This window comes from Pezoporus wallicus, unplaced genomic scaffold (assembly GCF_028554395.1).
Source record: "Pezoporus wallicus isolate ANWC-B61680 ecotype Strahan unplaced genomic scaffold, APGP_CSIRO_Pwel_v1 contig_7379, whole genome shotgun sequence".
NCBI lineage: Eukaryota > Metazoa > Chordata > Aves > Psittaciformes > Psittacidae > Pezoporus > Pezoporus wallicus.
Window position 1 is genome coordinate 712,799 of NW_026642884.1, and position 14,379 is coordinate 727,177.

Consider the following 14,379-nt stretch of genomic DNA (forward strand, 5'->3'; position numbering starts at 1 on the left):
CCCTCAGCCAAGGGCAGAAGCGCAGCCTGCGCGCTCGGCCGCGGATCGCCGCCTTATATTAATCAGCCCCAGCGATCAGTGGAGCCGGGGCCGGTGGCCCGTAATTAGGGAGCGTGTGCCGCCCGGATTATCTCGTTAGTTTATCAAGAAAACATTTATTATAATTAATTCTCGGACGGGGTAATTATTATTGAGCGAGGGCAAAGCAACTGGTAGCCGGGATCTTTGCGGAGCAGGGCTGGGGGGAGGAGAAGGGAGAAAGGTGACAGATTGCGGAGCGGAGCCGTTGCTCCGCGGGCTGCGGGACTGCCACGGGATGCGCGGCCGCGGGCAAGCGGCTCCGCGGGCGGCCGCTCCGGGCTGGCGTCTCGGCGTGATGCCGCCGGTATAAACGAAGTGCAGGTTTAGGGTTGGGAGGTTTTGTTGCTGTTGTTTTGGGCTTTTCGTTTGTTTGTTGGTTTGTTGTTTTTTTTTTTGTTTGGTTTTTGTTTGGCTTTTGGTTTTGGTTGTTTTTTTTTTAGGGGGTGTTAGCGGTAATTTTTTGTTTGTTTGCTCCTTTTTAAAAGAGCAGCAAACACAGCTTTCCTCTCCTGCTCATCTTGCGGTAGAAAAAAAATTTGGCTGTCGAAGCCGCCCCGACCTCGGTGCGGAGCGGGGTTCGCCCCCAGCAAAGCCGCCCCTCTTCAGCTTCCCCTCGGGGAGCGATGTTAAAAGCGGGGCCCGACCCTGCGCTCCCCGCGGTCGATGCGCGCCCTCTCAGCCGCTCAGCGCATTTAAAGGCGGCAAAGCGCTTCCCCTAGGGGAAAAGTGGAAACTCCGCTCTGCAAGATACACAACACCAGCTGGGCCGGGCGGACAACGGGGGTCCCTCAGGAGCCCCTCAGTAGCGTGCAGCCCTCCCGGGGCAGCGGCTCCGCTCCCGTGTGCACTTATCAACTGAAACACTAAATTTTGGGATTGCTTGGGGAGAAAGTTGTGCTGGAGTTCGTTTTTCTGACGGCTGCCGAGAACGACAGAAAGGGCGAAATTTTGCCCCAAAAGAAAAAAAAAACACCCACAAATATATATTTTCCATGGGAGAACAGTCTTAACCCTTTCAAGAATCCCGGGGTGTCCCCTTGGCTGCCGTTTCTTTGGGGAGTGATTGTTTGGGTGCCCCTCACTATCACTGCAGGGAGCCCGGGGCAGCAAGCGGGGACTGGGGGAGCCGGGCCCGGGAAGCTGTCTGCCCCAGGGCCGTTCCCCACCACCGAGGTGTTTGTTTAGCTTCAGCTCAGTCATCAAGAGTTTCTTAAAAGCCTAATAAATCTGTTACTTGCCTCCAAATCTAATTACCCAGAGTACTAATTAGGTGCAAATGGCCGGTGGAAATTACTGCGGACTTGGTCTGATGGCGGTAGAGCAGAAAAGTTTGTCTCTTCCAGAGCGGGCATTTGAGCTCTGAAATGCAGCAACGTCGGGGGGAAGGGGAAAAGGGGGGAGGTTTGACTGCTGCCCAAACCTGGGATAATTAAAGTCCTTGCAAGAGACTAGGGAGAGATAGGTTTCTTGAATTGTTTCTTTGTTTCTCACCCCTGGGCTTTGTTATCTGCATTATTTATTTAGCCGAGGGGTTCTTTGTGTCTGCCAATGGCCCCAATCAAGTTTTGCTTGAGACAATTAGCCGATGCCCGGCCGGGAATCCTATGCAAATGCCCCCTGCTGCCGTACAATGCGGGCAGTTGAAGGCATGGGGGGTTTTGTTCGGGTAATAATTACTGGCTGGGATGTGCCCCCCTCCTTCCCTCCCCTCCTAGCTCTTTTTTTTTTTTTTTGGCGGGGGGGAGATATGCGTTTATCTAGTCAGTCTCTCCCAGCTCCCAAATCCGGCTGGGGTCCGGCTCGACGAGCTGAAGGATTGTCGGGGGAAGGCAGCGGGGACAAAAGCCGTGGAGCAGCGAGCTGGCCTGACACCCCCTCCTTCCCTCCCCCCTCCTCTTTCGTCTCTGCAGGACCCGACTGCCCCCCCCCGGTCCCACATCACCGCCCGGGGCAGGCAGGGCGCTCGCTCGGGCGGCTCCCCCTCGCCCGGATTTCGGCCAACTCTCCTCCCCGCCACAACTTTAGCATGATGTCTTATCTTAAGCAACCACCTTATGCAGTCAATGGCCTGAGTCTCACAACCTCGGGCATGGATTTGTTGCATCCGTCCGTCGGTTATCCTGGTAAGCCACGCTTTTCTTCCCCCCACCCCATTTTTTTTTTTTCCCCACGGAGGAAGTACGATATGCCCAGGGATCGGATTGCTGGGGTAGGTGGGTTGCGTGGGATTCCCCTTTCCCCCTTCTACCTCACCGTCAACTTCTTAGCCAGGAAAAGGTCTGCAAAGAGAGGACCCTGTTCTATCTTCTGGAGGTGGGGGGCAGATGCTTCAGGCCCATCCTGGGGAGATGGGGAAGAGGCATCGGAGGTGGGGTTGTTGCACAGTGGCGGCTGAGGACTGGGTAGGATAGCCCAGAGGCAGGAGAGGGGGGAGTTGGGATACCCCCGGGACAGGGGGAGCTGGAGGATTCACACAGGGCTGAGGGGCTGCTGAGTGACAGCCAGGGCCTCTGGCTTCTTTCTCAGCCACCCCCCGAAAGCAGCGACGGGAGCGCACGACCTTCACCCGGGCACAGCTGGATGTGCTGGAGGCACTTTTTGCCAAGACCCGCTACCCCGACATCTTCATGCGGGAGGAGGTGGCCCTGAAAATCAACCTGCCCGAGTCCAGAGTGCAGGTAGGAAACTGTGTGGCCCCGGACCTGTCCCCCACCTCCATCCCGGTGGGGAGGGTTTGGGCTGTCCTGTGCCTGACAAGGAGGTGAGTGGGCTGTTGTAGGGGATGGGGTCAGTCCTGGAGCAAAATCAAGCCCCTGTGGGGTGAAGGAGGCTCATAGATGAGGGTGCGGCGAGTGTGGGGGGTAGAGTGGCAGTTTGCCTCTCCAGGGCTAAAGTTTGACCCCCCTCCTTTCCTGTGCGTTGAAGGGGAAGTCATGCAGCTCCTGGATCCCAGATCCTGAGACATCCCTCTACGTCCCTCCCAACCCCCTGGCCCCTCTGAGCTGTAGAGGACTCCCCAGCATCTCCAGACCCCCACGCTGTTCCTTGACCCGGATGCCAAATCCCAGCCTGCCCTGCAGGAGCTTGGGACCCCTGCAGAAGCTGTAGGATCCCCTCCTTCCCCATGGATCACCACATCCTTGGAGTAGGGCCAGACTGTGATCCTCTTTCACACCAATACAGACTGGGGGCTTCCTCTGCCTTTGAAAGGACTTTGATGGGAAGCCTTCGTGGAAGGGACTCCTTTCCTGGGGCTGGGCTGCGTTTCCTCTGCAAGCAGCCTGCAGGGGCCCAATCCACATAGCATTTTGGAGGTGCTGCTGAAAGGGCAGGAGCATCCTGACCCCAGCACAGGTCCAGAACACCCCTGCAGTTGTTTCAGGGCAGCTCCAAAGCCATCCCTCCTGCTTGTCTCCCTGTCAGGCTTCCAGAAGCTGCATTGTGCCGTGCCCCAGCATGCAGCCCAAGACCAGTATCCCCACACACCAAGCTCCATCCTTCTCCCCACAAAATCTCCCCAGCACCTCTCTTCCACAGGTCCAGCCCCCTTGCTTCCTGCTAAAAGAGGGTGAGCTGGGCTGGAAGGACAGCCCTGGTTGTGGGGGTAAGAGTAGAAAACCTATTTAGAGGATCAATGAGACATCCCCCACCAATCCCTGCCTCTGTTTCCCTAACTGTTCCCTCCCTTTCTGATGCTCTATTGTTTATAATTAAGGGCTTGACTTCAGTAGGCCTCAAATTGTGATTCCTGTGGGTCCCCGTCTGGCAAACAGCAAATAAGGGAGTGCTTCCCCCAAAAAGTGACCTTATTAAGCAGTTTGATTTGCTCATTTCCACTTGTTATTACTGCTAATGATCTCAGGGAGGGAGAGCCCCAGAGCTTTTCTTTGCAGCAGCCTGCAGCCCTCCGCTTGCTGGGGAGTACTTTTAATTCCCCCCTCCCTCGTGAAGTCTCCCCTCTGTCATCTCTTTCCCACCTTGAGTTTGCCTGAACATCCCTAATATGAGGCTTTTTCTCTCTCCCTCCCTGTCTCTTGATCGCAAGGTATGGTTTAAAAACCGCCGAGCCAAGTGCCGGCAGCAGCAGCAGCAGCAGCAGAATGGGGGCCAGAACAAGGTACGGCCAGCTAAAAAGAAAAATTCACCAGCTCGGGAAGTGAGTTCGGAAAGCGGGACCAGTGGGCAATTCACTCCCCCCTCCAGCACCTCGGTCCCCACCATTTCCAGCAGCAGTGCTCCCGTATCCATCTGGAGCCCAGCATCCATCTCCCCACTCTCAGATCCCCTGTCCACGTCTTCCTCCTGCATGCAGAGATCTTATCCTATGACCTACACCCAGGCATCAGGCTACAGTCAAGGATACGCTGGCTCGACATCCTATTTTGGAGGGATGGACTGTGGATCTTACTTGACCCCTATGCACCACCAGCTTCCTGGACCAGGAGCCACCCTGAGTCCCATGGGTGCCAATGCAGTCACCAGCCACCTCAACCAGTCTCCAGCGTCCCTCTCCACCCAGGGCTATGGAGCCTCCAGTTTGGGCTTTAACTCCACCACTGATTGCTTGGATTATAAAGACCAAACCGCCTCTTGGAAGTTAAACTTCAATGCTGACTGCTTGGATTATAAGGACCAGACATCGTCATGGAAGTTCCAGGTTTTGTGAAGAACCTTTGTGATAACAAGAGAAATCGTGATGAGAATGAACAGGCTGGGCTGAACGCCCCAGTTTTAGTCAGGTTTTGGTTAAATTAAAGAGAAAAATAACTCCACGGACAAACAAACGAACAAACAAACCGACAGCAACAAGAGGGGGACTGTGTTGGTGTTACCCTGTTCAGACTTATCTCCTGCTCAGACGCTCTGGAAAAGGAATAATAAAGAGGAAAAAAGAGGAAGAAGGCCTTAAATGGACAGATCATCTAGTGAGCAGAAAACAGACAGACCCATCTGTGTTCTTTCTAGTTTTAGGCAATTGTTGGGTTTCTTTGTTTGGAAGAGGTGGGAGACCACCTCACCTACAGGCCAGTTAAAAAAAAAAAAGAAAAAAAGAAAAAAAAGTCTAGGTTTTTATTTCTTTTTTTTGTGTGTGTGTGGAAAGATCCTTCACCCAGAGGTTTCCAATATGTTAGCCAACCCTTGGTTAAAGTATTTGCAATGGACAACATCTCTCTTTTTCTCCCTCCCTCTTTCTTTCGTTCTCGAGCTCATCCAAGCGTTTCACACCCGACTTGCTCAAGTTGGCACCCGGAGAACTTGGTTCAGGGCTGTGTGGGTTGTGTGACTGATTGTCCTAGCTGCACTACTTTATTTAAAGATTAAAAAAAAAAGAAGATAATGTTCATAAGGAGTCAATATGTAGTTTTTAAGAGACAATCAGTGTGTGTCTTATATAAATGGTACATCTGTGGTTTTTAATCTGTGCTAGACTTCAAAACTGTGATCTCCTGTATTGTATGCAACTATGAACTCCACACCAGTGGGAGTTCTGCTGTGATTTAAATAGGTTATAATTATAAGTGAAATTCAGAGCAACTGAATTACCTATTATCATCTTTAAAAAATAATTGCAAAATATATATTAAAAAAAAAAAGAAAAAACCCTCAAAAACACGATCGCCTTTCACCCAAGGTGAACTGCACTGAAACTTTTTACAACAAACTGAATGAAAGAGGAAAGACCCAAAAAACCCAACCCGAGGACATTAAACTCCTCTGGAGCTCACTTACTGCTGGCCATGCTGGTAGTAACCATCAAATCCAACAGGACTTTGGGCAGTTGCTCTGACCTGGATGAATTTAAACCAAGAAATTAATTGTCGTTTATGCTTGCAGATGTTGACTGGAAAAAAAAAGATATATATGCATACACCTTTTTTTTTTTTTTCCTGGATTTGGCAGATATGTATAATTATATTAAAATGGTTCTAGCACACTTGATGGTTGTCTTCTATTTTAATTGCATCCAGCGAGTGACGGAAAGAGGCGATGTCATCTACTGAGGGGATTTCTCAGCTGCGGCTGGGACCAGGAGGGTCCGACTGCTTCTACAGGACTGAGACAAAGGGGGTTTGGCCAGCAGCTCCCCGAGGTGAAGGAAGGAAAATTAAGGGTGGGATTATTTTATTTTTATTTTTTTTCTAAGGAAAAACCCATTCATTACAAACAGACCCTGAGTAACATGACTTTCCCCTCCAGCTTTCCCAGATCTCTTAGTGGGGAGCAATGCATTTGCTCTGCGGCCTCCCGGGAAGTGTGAGTCCCTGGCTGTGTCTTGAGGAGAGCCCTAAATTTCCCAGGCTGATCCAAGGAGGACAAGCTGGGACCTGGGAGTGATCAGGCAGGGTCATCAGAGTGGAGGTGCTGGGGAAGGAAGGGGGGACAAGTGTTTAAGCTACAATTTAACAAGTTGAAGCCACAGTGACTGTGATGCAGGATCAGGTCCTCTGCTCTTGGTGGCTCTTTCTCTGTCCTTCTCCCTCTTTTTTCCTCTCTCCTTCTCATGTGCATTGCTAGGGTCGCTTGAGCTCTGAACTCAGTTTGGATATAGTGCAGCAAATAAATGGACCCATGGAAAGAGAGACATGGAAAGAGGCATCCAGAACCATCCCCATGGATTGTCACCAGTGCCCTCCTGCCTGTGAGTCACCTGGGGCCACTGTTGTGTGGCCACAATCACCTCACCAAGGTCCCCAGGACCAGGGAGCACAAACACCGCTATGGTGCCTCTCCAGCCATACCTTGGCTTTGTATCCCTGCATCCCAAATGGGCTGTCCTCCTCTGCGGGCACCACAGACCCTCTGCTTCCCACAGCAGCATTTATGGCCCCAGCCACTAGAGCAAAGATCAGCCTCTAAAATAAACATATTGGCTGGCTCTGACTGAAGGCGAGTTTTTATGTTGCTTCATGTTTTGTCAGTTGGTGATTTTCTCATTTATTCTTTTTAAATGGGAGGATATGTGCAGCGGAGGTTTGAGAAGCAGAAGGCAACGCGGAGGCTGGGGCTGCCGGGGATGGCTTGGCTGGGTCCCCACCACCGGCTGCTCCTGGGCAACAGTATGGGAAGTTTAATTTCTCCACTGATTTGATTCAAACCAACAAAGTTTACCCCCCAAAAAACCTTAATCAAACAATATATGCTTGGAAAAAGAAAGCCCTTGTTGAACTGGGACACAGCATCCCACCTGCCTGAAGAGCTCTTTGTTTCGTGGGCTTTTGACTTTTTTTTTTAAGCCTCTTTAAAACCTCTTTTCCCATTTTGCTTTTCTCCTCTTATCATCTTTTACTTTTCTTCCCTGAGTATTTCCCTGTCTGTTAGGGATGAGCTCCTCCAGCTAGTGCTCAGTTTTATCAGAAAAGCCAATTCACGGCAGGAATTTCTCTGAATTTCCCCTGGCTTTTTGCATTTTCCACATTTTCTCTACCTGTTTGTTTCTGATTTTAATTTAAATGGGCACTTGCGTGGGCAAAGGGCAAAATCCCAAGCTAAGCTGGCAAGCACAAAATATTATATAAAGAGGGTTTTAACTTCGTTTTCATTTCTAATATTTTAGATCTCCCTTACAGCTGAATTCGTTTCCTCTGAACTCAGGCTGTGGGAGGCAATTCTGGATACAATAAAATCAGGAGAAAAGTTAGGGGAACCACATCAATTTAGTGTTGGGAAGCCAGATTTAGGAGCAAAGAGCTCATTAAGAAGGTGTTTGATTTGAGGTGTCTCACCGGCCCCCCAAATACAGATATATGAATCCTCTTCCTGTTCTCCAGGGTGACATTTCCCACCAGGGGAAACAAAAAACCAGACAAACAATAAACCAAACAAAACTCAACGGAAGTGAAAAAGCAGAAAACCAGAAAACCAGGAGGGAAGTCTTGAACCAACCACAACAAAGCTGCTTTAAATACCAGCTCCAACTCCTCTACCTGCTTCCTGCCTGCTCCGGGCCCAATGCTCTGCCTGCACCCTGCCTACTTCTTATCTGATCCCCTCTTGCTCCTGGTCTGTTTCTGTGTCTGATTCCCTATCTGCTGGCCTGCCTGCTCCCTGCCTGCATGCTGCCTGCTCCCCTGCCTGCACCTTGCTCAATATATCTTCCTACTCCCTGCCTGACCCCTTCCCACTCCCTGCCTGCTCCTTGACAGCACCAGCCCACACAGCTTTGTCTCTCCCCAGGAACAAACCCTTACCCAGGGTGGTTCTGCTCCCGTCCAAGGATGAGCCAGCCCAAGGAGCCCCAAAACAGGGACAAGTTTTGGGGTGACTGTGTTTCCATAGGAGCCCAGGGCTGGGGAGCACTGCCAGTTTTCAAGGATATGGGAGAGAGCTACTAAAAAAAAGACACATTTAGAGACTCACAGTGGAGATTCACCATCTTGTACTAAGGGGGCACAGGACCCCTGAAACTTACACTCACACCCCTGGCATTGCCCTTACTCAGGGTTTGGGTGGTGGCAGGAATAGGGCTGGAGGTCTGAGTATCAGTTTGGGTTTGGTAGGGTTGAGTTTGTGTCTGTGAAGGTTATAAAGAACATTGGGAAGGCTGGGTATGGATATGGTTTGGGGGTGGGCTTGAGTTTGGACTTGAGTTTGGACTTTATTTGGGCCCTGAACCCCATCCAGTTTTAGGGACTAAAAAGGCTCCCAAGCTCTGTCCACCATTTCCCAAAGAGCAGATGAGGACAGATCCTCCCAGCACCTGAGACCAGGCAGGGCCAGGGGTGCTGGGGAGCCAAATCTGGGACAGCAGCTCACCGTATTTGGGGCGAGCCATGGCCACACTCCTCATATCCACCCACCACACATATACACAGAGCAGAACTAGAAATGCAGATTAAACCAGTGCTTAGATCATGCGTATGCATACATGTATCTGGTATACAAATGCATGCATATTTGCATGCCTATAGCATAAATGCACACACAGTGCATATCTATAAATGCATGTGGCACCAATGCATACGGCATAAATGCACATATTGATGCATATTGTCAACATCTATTGCACAAATGCACATATTGATGCCTACAGCACCACTGCCTGCAGGTGTGACCAGCACTGCCAGTGGCAGTGGGTGTGCTGGGGTGAATGGACAGGGTCCTGAAGGGCCAGGGGGGCCAGGGCATGAGGTCAGGGCTGGGCTGGCACAGGGCTATGCAAGGTGAGGCAATGTGAATGGGAGAGGAGGGGTAGAGGAAGAGAAGAAACACAAGGAAAGGAAGCGGAGAAGAAAGCAAGGATGGAATGACAGGTGGATCAACAGAGAGAGAGATGTATAAATGGGAGGGAGGGGAGGGGAGGGGAGGGGAGGGGAGGAGAGGAGAGAGGAGAGGAGAGGAGAGAGAAGGAAAGGAAAGGAAAGGAAAGGAAAGGAAAGGAAAGGAAAGGAAAGGAAAGGAAAGGAAAGGAAAGGAAAGGAAAGGAAAGGAAAGGAAAGGAAAGGAAAGGAAAGGAAAGGAAAGGAAAGGAAAGGAAGACAGAAAATTATATAAGGGAAGGAAAAATGCCATTTGGCAGATCTCTGTTATTGCTGCTGTACCTCTGCACTGGGGTAGAGTGGAGGGAGGTGATGGTGGGGGAAAGAGGTGGTGAAGAGCTAGATAAATACATAAATGCCACACAAACTGTTACAATCTGCTCTGAGAGTCAATTTTGACTTTTAGGCTCATGAACCATTAATAAAAATCTCCTTATGCTCAAACGGCTCTCAAAAGCTGTGATAGCGGATTACAAACTCCTAATGGATATACTGTATGATCAAATATTCTCTAAGCAGCAAGGTCTAACATACCAGGGGTGGCCAGGGCACCTGATTATCAGCTTATCAGCAAATACTTCTTTGCATGGGATGTTCCAAAAAGTAAGCATTTCCTTCAGCACCGTCCCTTCCCCATCTTCATGTAAATCAATTGGGGAACAGTGTCTTGTGGTCACAGGGTGACTTGTGGCAACAACATCCCCATGTGTGTGGTCACACACTGCACTGTCATGGGGCTTGACCCTGGTTTCTGGTTTCCCTGTTAGGGATGCAGAGTTTGAGGTACCAGTGGTGACTTCCCTTCAGGCTCCCAGTGCTCAGAGAAAACACTTTCCATAGTCTTGAATACCTCCTGGTGACACTCAGCCCTTGTTAGGATCAAGCCACTGTACGTGATTTATAATTACTTGGTAATTAAATTTGGAAGGCTGTGGTAGCATCATTATAGGGAGAGCTAGAGGAAAGGAGGTGCCTCTGTGAGACCAGATACCTCCTTACAGATCCCTAGAGAGCTAATTGCTGGAAAAACTGGACAGTATTGTTGTTTTCTGGCTTCAAGGAGGAGCTAGTTCTCTCCTGCCTTCTTTTACATGCTCACAGGTAGGGACCCTAATACTTATTCTCACATGGATGCAGATAATTGAGAGATGCAGTATTGCTGCCAGAGCTGCTGTTGCATCATCTAACCTTCCATGAGGAGCAACATGCCTCACAGAGCACTGTGCCTCGGAGGCTCTGGAACCAGACTGGAGAGGGAGGAGAGAGCATGAGGGAGAGGGAAGGGCAACTTACCTCCTTTATGCTTCAGAAAATATATCCGAAAAGTCCTTTCTGGTCTGTTACCTTTCCAACAGCAACCACATTCTGTGTGCATACAGCAGCTAGCACACAGCAGCTGCAGGACTAGTAGCAGTGCTTTCACCATCACCTGCCATTAATAGCAGCTCAGATGCTGGGAGATGATTTCACACACTCTTTGCTGAAGTAATGACACAGGTGAGTTTTCAAGACTTGGAGTGTTTTTGGTTTTCCCAGAGAAAGTTGTGAGGTTAGAAGGTTAATGCCAAGAAGAAGAAATTTCCTACTGACCTGCTTTGATTCACTTGTGACTTTCTGTTAAGGCTTGCCAGGTACTTTGTGTTACCAAGCATCAGCCTTCGAACACATTGAGGATGTCCATGCTGAGTTACCTTCCTCATCCGTCCCCTGCGCAGAGGGGAGAGGCAGCTCCAGTGTTCATGGTGTGTTTCCCACCAGGGCAGGGTCCTACTGCATCCTCATTCCCTTCACAAGTGACAAATTGTTTTTGCTTTCAGATGCAGTTTAAAGCAGAAGTAATACCAGTTTATCTCCTGATGTTACTGTTCAACGCAGCGTATCCTTTCATCCATGTGAGTTGGTCCCTTCATGCCACGGTGGTGGAAAGACAGGTAACTGTGCTCTGCTGTGTCTTACTGATTTCTGGGGACCCTGTGGAGTACAGCAGCTCCTCCACATGATGTGGTGCTGCAGGTTTGACCCCTTAGGATAATAAGTCTCCTCTCCATTAGGGAAATACCCAGAGAAGATCACCTGGGGAGTTACTGGAGGCTGATCTGGGTGAGGGTATTGCCCAGGGGCTGCAAAACTGCAAAAGGGGGTGGCAAGTTGTGAGGGTGTTCGTTTGGTGTTGCACAGAGGAAGCAGCACTGGCTTGGCTTTATTTAGCATTTTTATTAGCAATGTGAAAGAGCATACAGTCAAAATTGTTAATCACTGAATCACCAGAGCTGGTGAAGGGAGAGAAGTGGTAGAAAAAAGCATCCAGAGTACAGAAAGCTTGGGGGAAAAAAGCAAAGCTGGACAGATAACCAGAGTGATTCAGCATCCTGCGGGAGGAAGGTGTTTGGAAAGCTGGGCCATTCATGGGCTGGTGAGTTCTAAGCCTCTCAACAGCTGTGAGGTTGCAAGAATGGGGGTGGTGGGATGGTGGGAAGGGTGATGGAGTCTGGTTGGAGTCCAAAAGGCTTCAGCACTGGGTCAGTGGGGGGAAGAGGACAGGGACATTGTCACTGAAACCCTGGAAATGCACGTACCAGGTGGGAGAGGAGATCTCTACTAAAATTATGTTGTCCAGGAGAGATCTGAGAGCTGAGCATCAAAGATGAGGGTAACAGTGGTATGAGTGGCCTGTGCTGCTGTGGTTTGTATTGTGGTAGGACCTCCAGGCTGTAGGGCTTCCAGGCTGACGGCTCATCCAAGGCAAGTGTGGCAGAAGCATGGCGTCCTATCGGTGTCTGGCCTTTCCCATGTGCATGGAAGAGTCCATCTGCAGTGGAACAAGGGCACTCTCCCACTGCTAGAACAATGTTGGGATCCCCAAAGTAACCCAGTTCTGAGAAACGTCTGGCAACAATTTCCCGGAGCAGTTTGGGTCAGCCCTGCTGCACCACTTCTCTTACTGTTCCTTTTTGGCCATCCTCTCCCACTGCCTCACTGCCTCAGGGACCGGGACACAGTGGCAAACTATCCGCCTCCTTTGGCAGGTACTGCTGGGGAAACTCAAACTGCTAGAGGCTGCCAAAGCTCATTTCTGAGTCATGGCCTCCCATATGAACAGGGAGAGATGTGACTGAAGAGGGAGTCATAGAAGGGACATCTGAGTCTCTTTCCCTGTGTTTCAGGGGGAGCCTTCAGCATTTTTGTGCCAATGGTTGGATCATCCAGGTCTGCTGCAAGTCTGTGATGTTACTGCGTATTGTGGTGGATTGATTGAAAATTCAATGAACAGCATGCTGGAGCCATTTGGAATTTGATGGTAACAGCTGTGCAGACGCAGAGGTTACCCTGTGGCATTACACTGGTTCCTGTAGAACTGAGACCAAAATTAGAGCCTCACTGCCTCTGTTTAATTACTTGTACTGATGCAATCACATTAAAATAGTCCTTATGTGTCTTATTTCCCAGGGAAAATCCTAGTCTAGACATTTAGTTTTTACTTCATGGCATCACTGGCCAGTGAGGGCTTATTGAGACTCCCCTCACCACCATACCATCGAGTCAGAATGTGATAATCAAAGGCAGAAAGAGCCTCAAGTAGCACCCTTGGATGCCAATGGATATGCAGGTTCCTCCCTTCCAGGGTGACTCTTCAGCACCCATTTTTCACACATCTCTCCTAGGGCTTGCATAGGGTGCAAGAAGGCCACTGTGGCTGCAGATCCCTCTACCTGGTTTTCATGCTTCTGTCTGCAGTATCTTATTTGCCTCAGTGTTTGCCCGGATACTGCAGCAGAACTGTTATTACTTGGCCATAGCCCTTAATGTTTGCTGCAGGAGAATGTGTGGTCCTTTCTAAGACTTCTGGGAGGCTAAGATTTTCTAAATCCAGGAGCTGAGCCCTGTAGAAGGTATCCTTAGCCCATCTGGGAAGGGAACAAGTGGAGATGACCCAGGGACAAGGGCAGTGCTTGCTGCTGGCAGGTCCTGGAGGTCCACTTTTGGCAGGAGCAGAAGCAATTTTCTTTGCAATCTACATTGGCCTGAGGATTAGCACTGTCTGTGCTATGTTGGTGTCAGGATGATAAGGGGAGCCCAGAGAGATTTTAGCCACGGATATCATGTTTGCTGGGCTGGGGACAAGGCAGAAGGGTCAAACAAGGGACATTTCCCCAACCCACCTGGTGATGCTACACATGGGTGGGTTGGATGAGATGAGAAACCAGGTTGGCATTCCTATGTCAGACACAACCCCTTGATGGAATATGGTGCAAATCAACCAGTTGTGTCTGGCACTTGAAGAGAAGCTGAGATGTTGCAAATGCAGGACATGGGGTGAGCTCCATGGGGAGGGGGAGTGTGAGACAGAAATCAGCTGTGTGACTCCCCAGCAGCACTGAAGATATGTAGGTCTCCTGATAATCAGAGAATCCAGTGATGCTTGAGTGTTCATACTGGGAATCTGTGACTGTAACTGTCCCCATCAGTATTAACAGACAGCCTCTTTACTGATTCCACAGTTTAATAGACAGAGATTAGATATTATACAGAGTCAAATTACTCATGGAGACCAGGCATTATTTTCCATTTGCTTTCCAATCACAGAAATCCACAAGCAGCGTTAATTCTAGAACCAGCCATACCAGCCTGTTCTAGGAGCTTTAAAATTAAAGCAATCACAAGACTGCCCTTAAGTTTCCAGTGACTTATGTAAGAGACCAAAACCAGGAGAACAAAAGGACAAATGAAAACCTGGGGTTTCAGGCTGAAATTCAACCTTCTTTTGGTTTGTACCCAGGGCAATGTGATTGAGTCAACTTTCCTGTGTCAGGAGAAGGGAGGAAGGGGATTGTTCTGATTATATCTGATTTCCTACCTGTTTACTGTAGGCATTTGCATAATGATCACCCTGCAAAGAGTGGTTAACATATGCTAACACTGATTCTTGAACCCTTTAAAACACAAGCCCCACGCAGACTGCTGCTGTTTACAGCACATCTCTTCTTCCTGATTGCGTCCTAGTGGTTGCGGCCAGTGCCTGCCCCCACTACCTGAGATGGCT

The 14,379-nt window shown here is 49.7% G+C and overlaps 1 protein-coding gene across 1 annotated transcript; it reads left to right on the plus strand.

Moving 5' to 3' along the window:
- The first annotated feature begins 1,050 nt into the window (after positions 1–1,050).
- Positions 1,051–6,016, plus strand: OTX2 (orthodenticle homeobox 2). Its single transcript, XM_057433077.1, has 3 exons — positions 1,051–2,204; positions 2,608–2,759; positions 4,127–6,016. The coding sequence occupies exons 1-3, from the start codon at positions 1,667–1,669 to the stop codon at positions 4,745–4,747; spliced, it is 1,311 nt and encodes a 436-aa protein (XP_057289060.1). The 5' UTR covers positions 1,051–1,666; the 3' UTR covers positions 4,748–6,016.
- Positions 6,017–14,379: the final 8,363 nt, after the last annotated feature.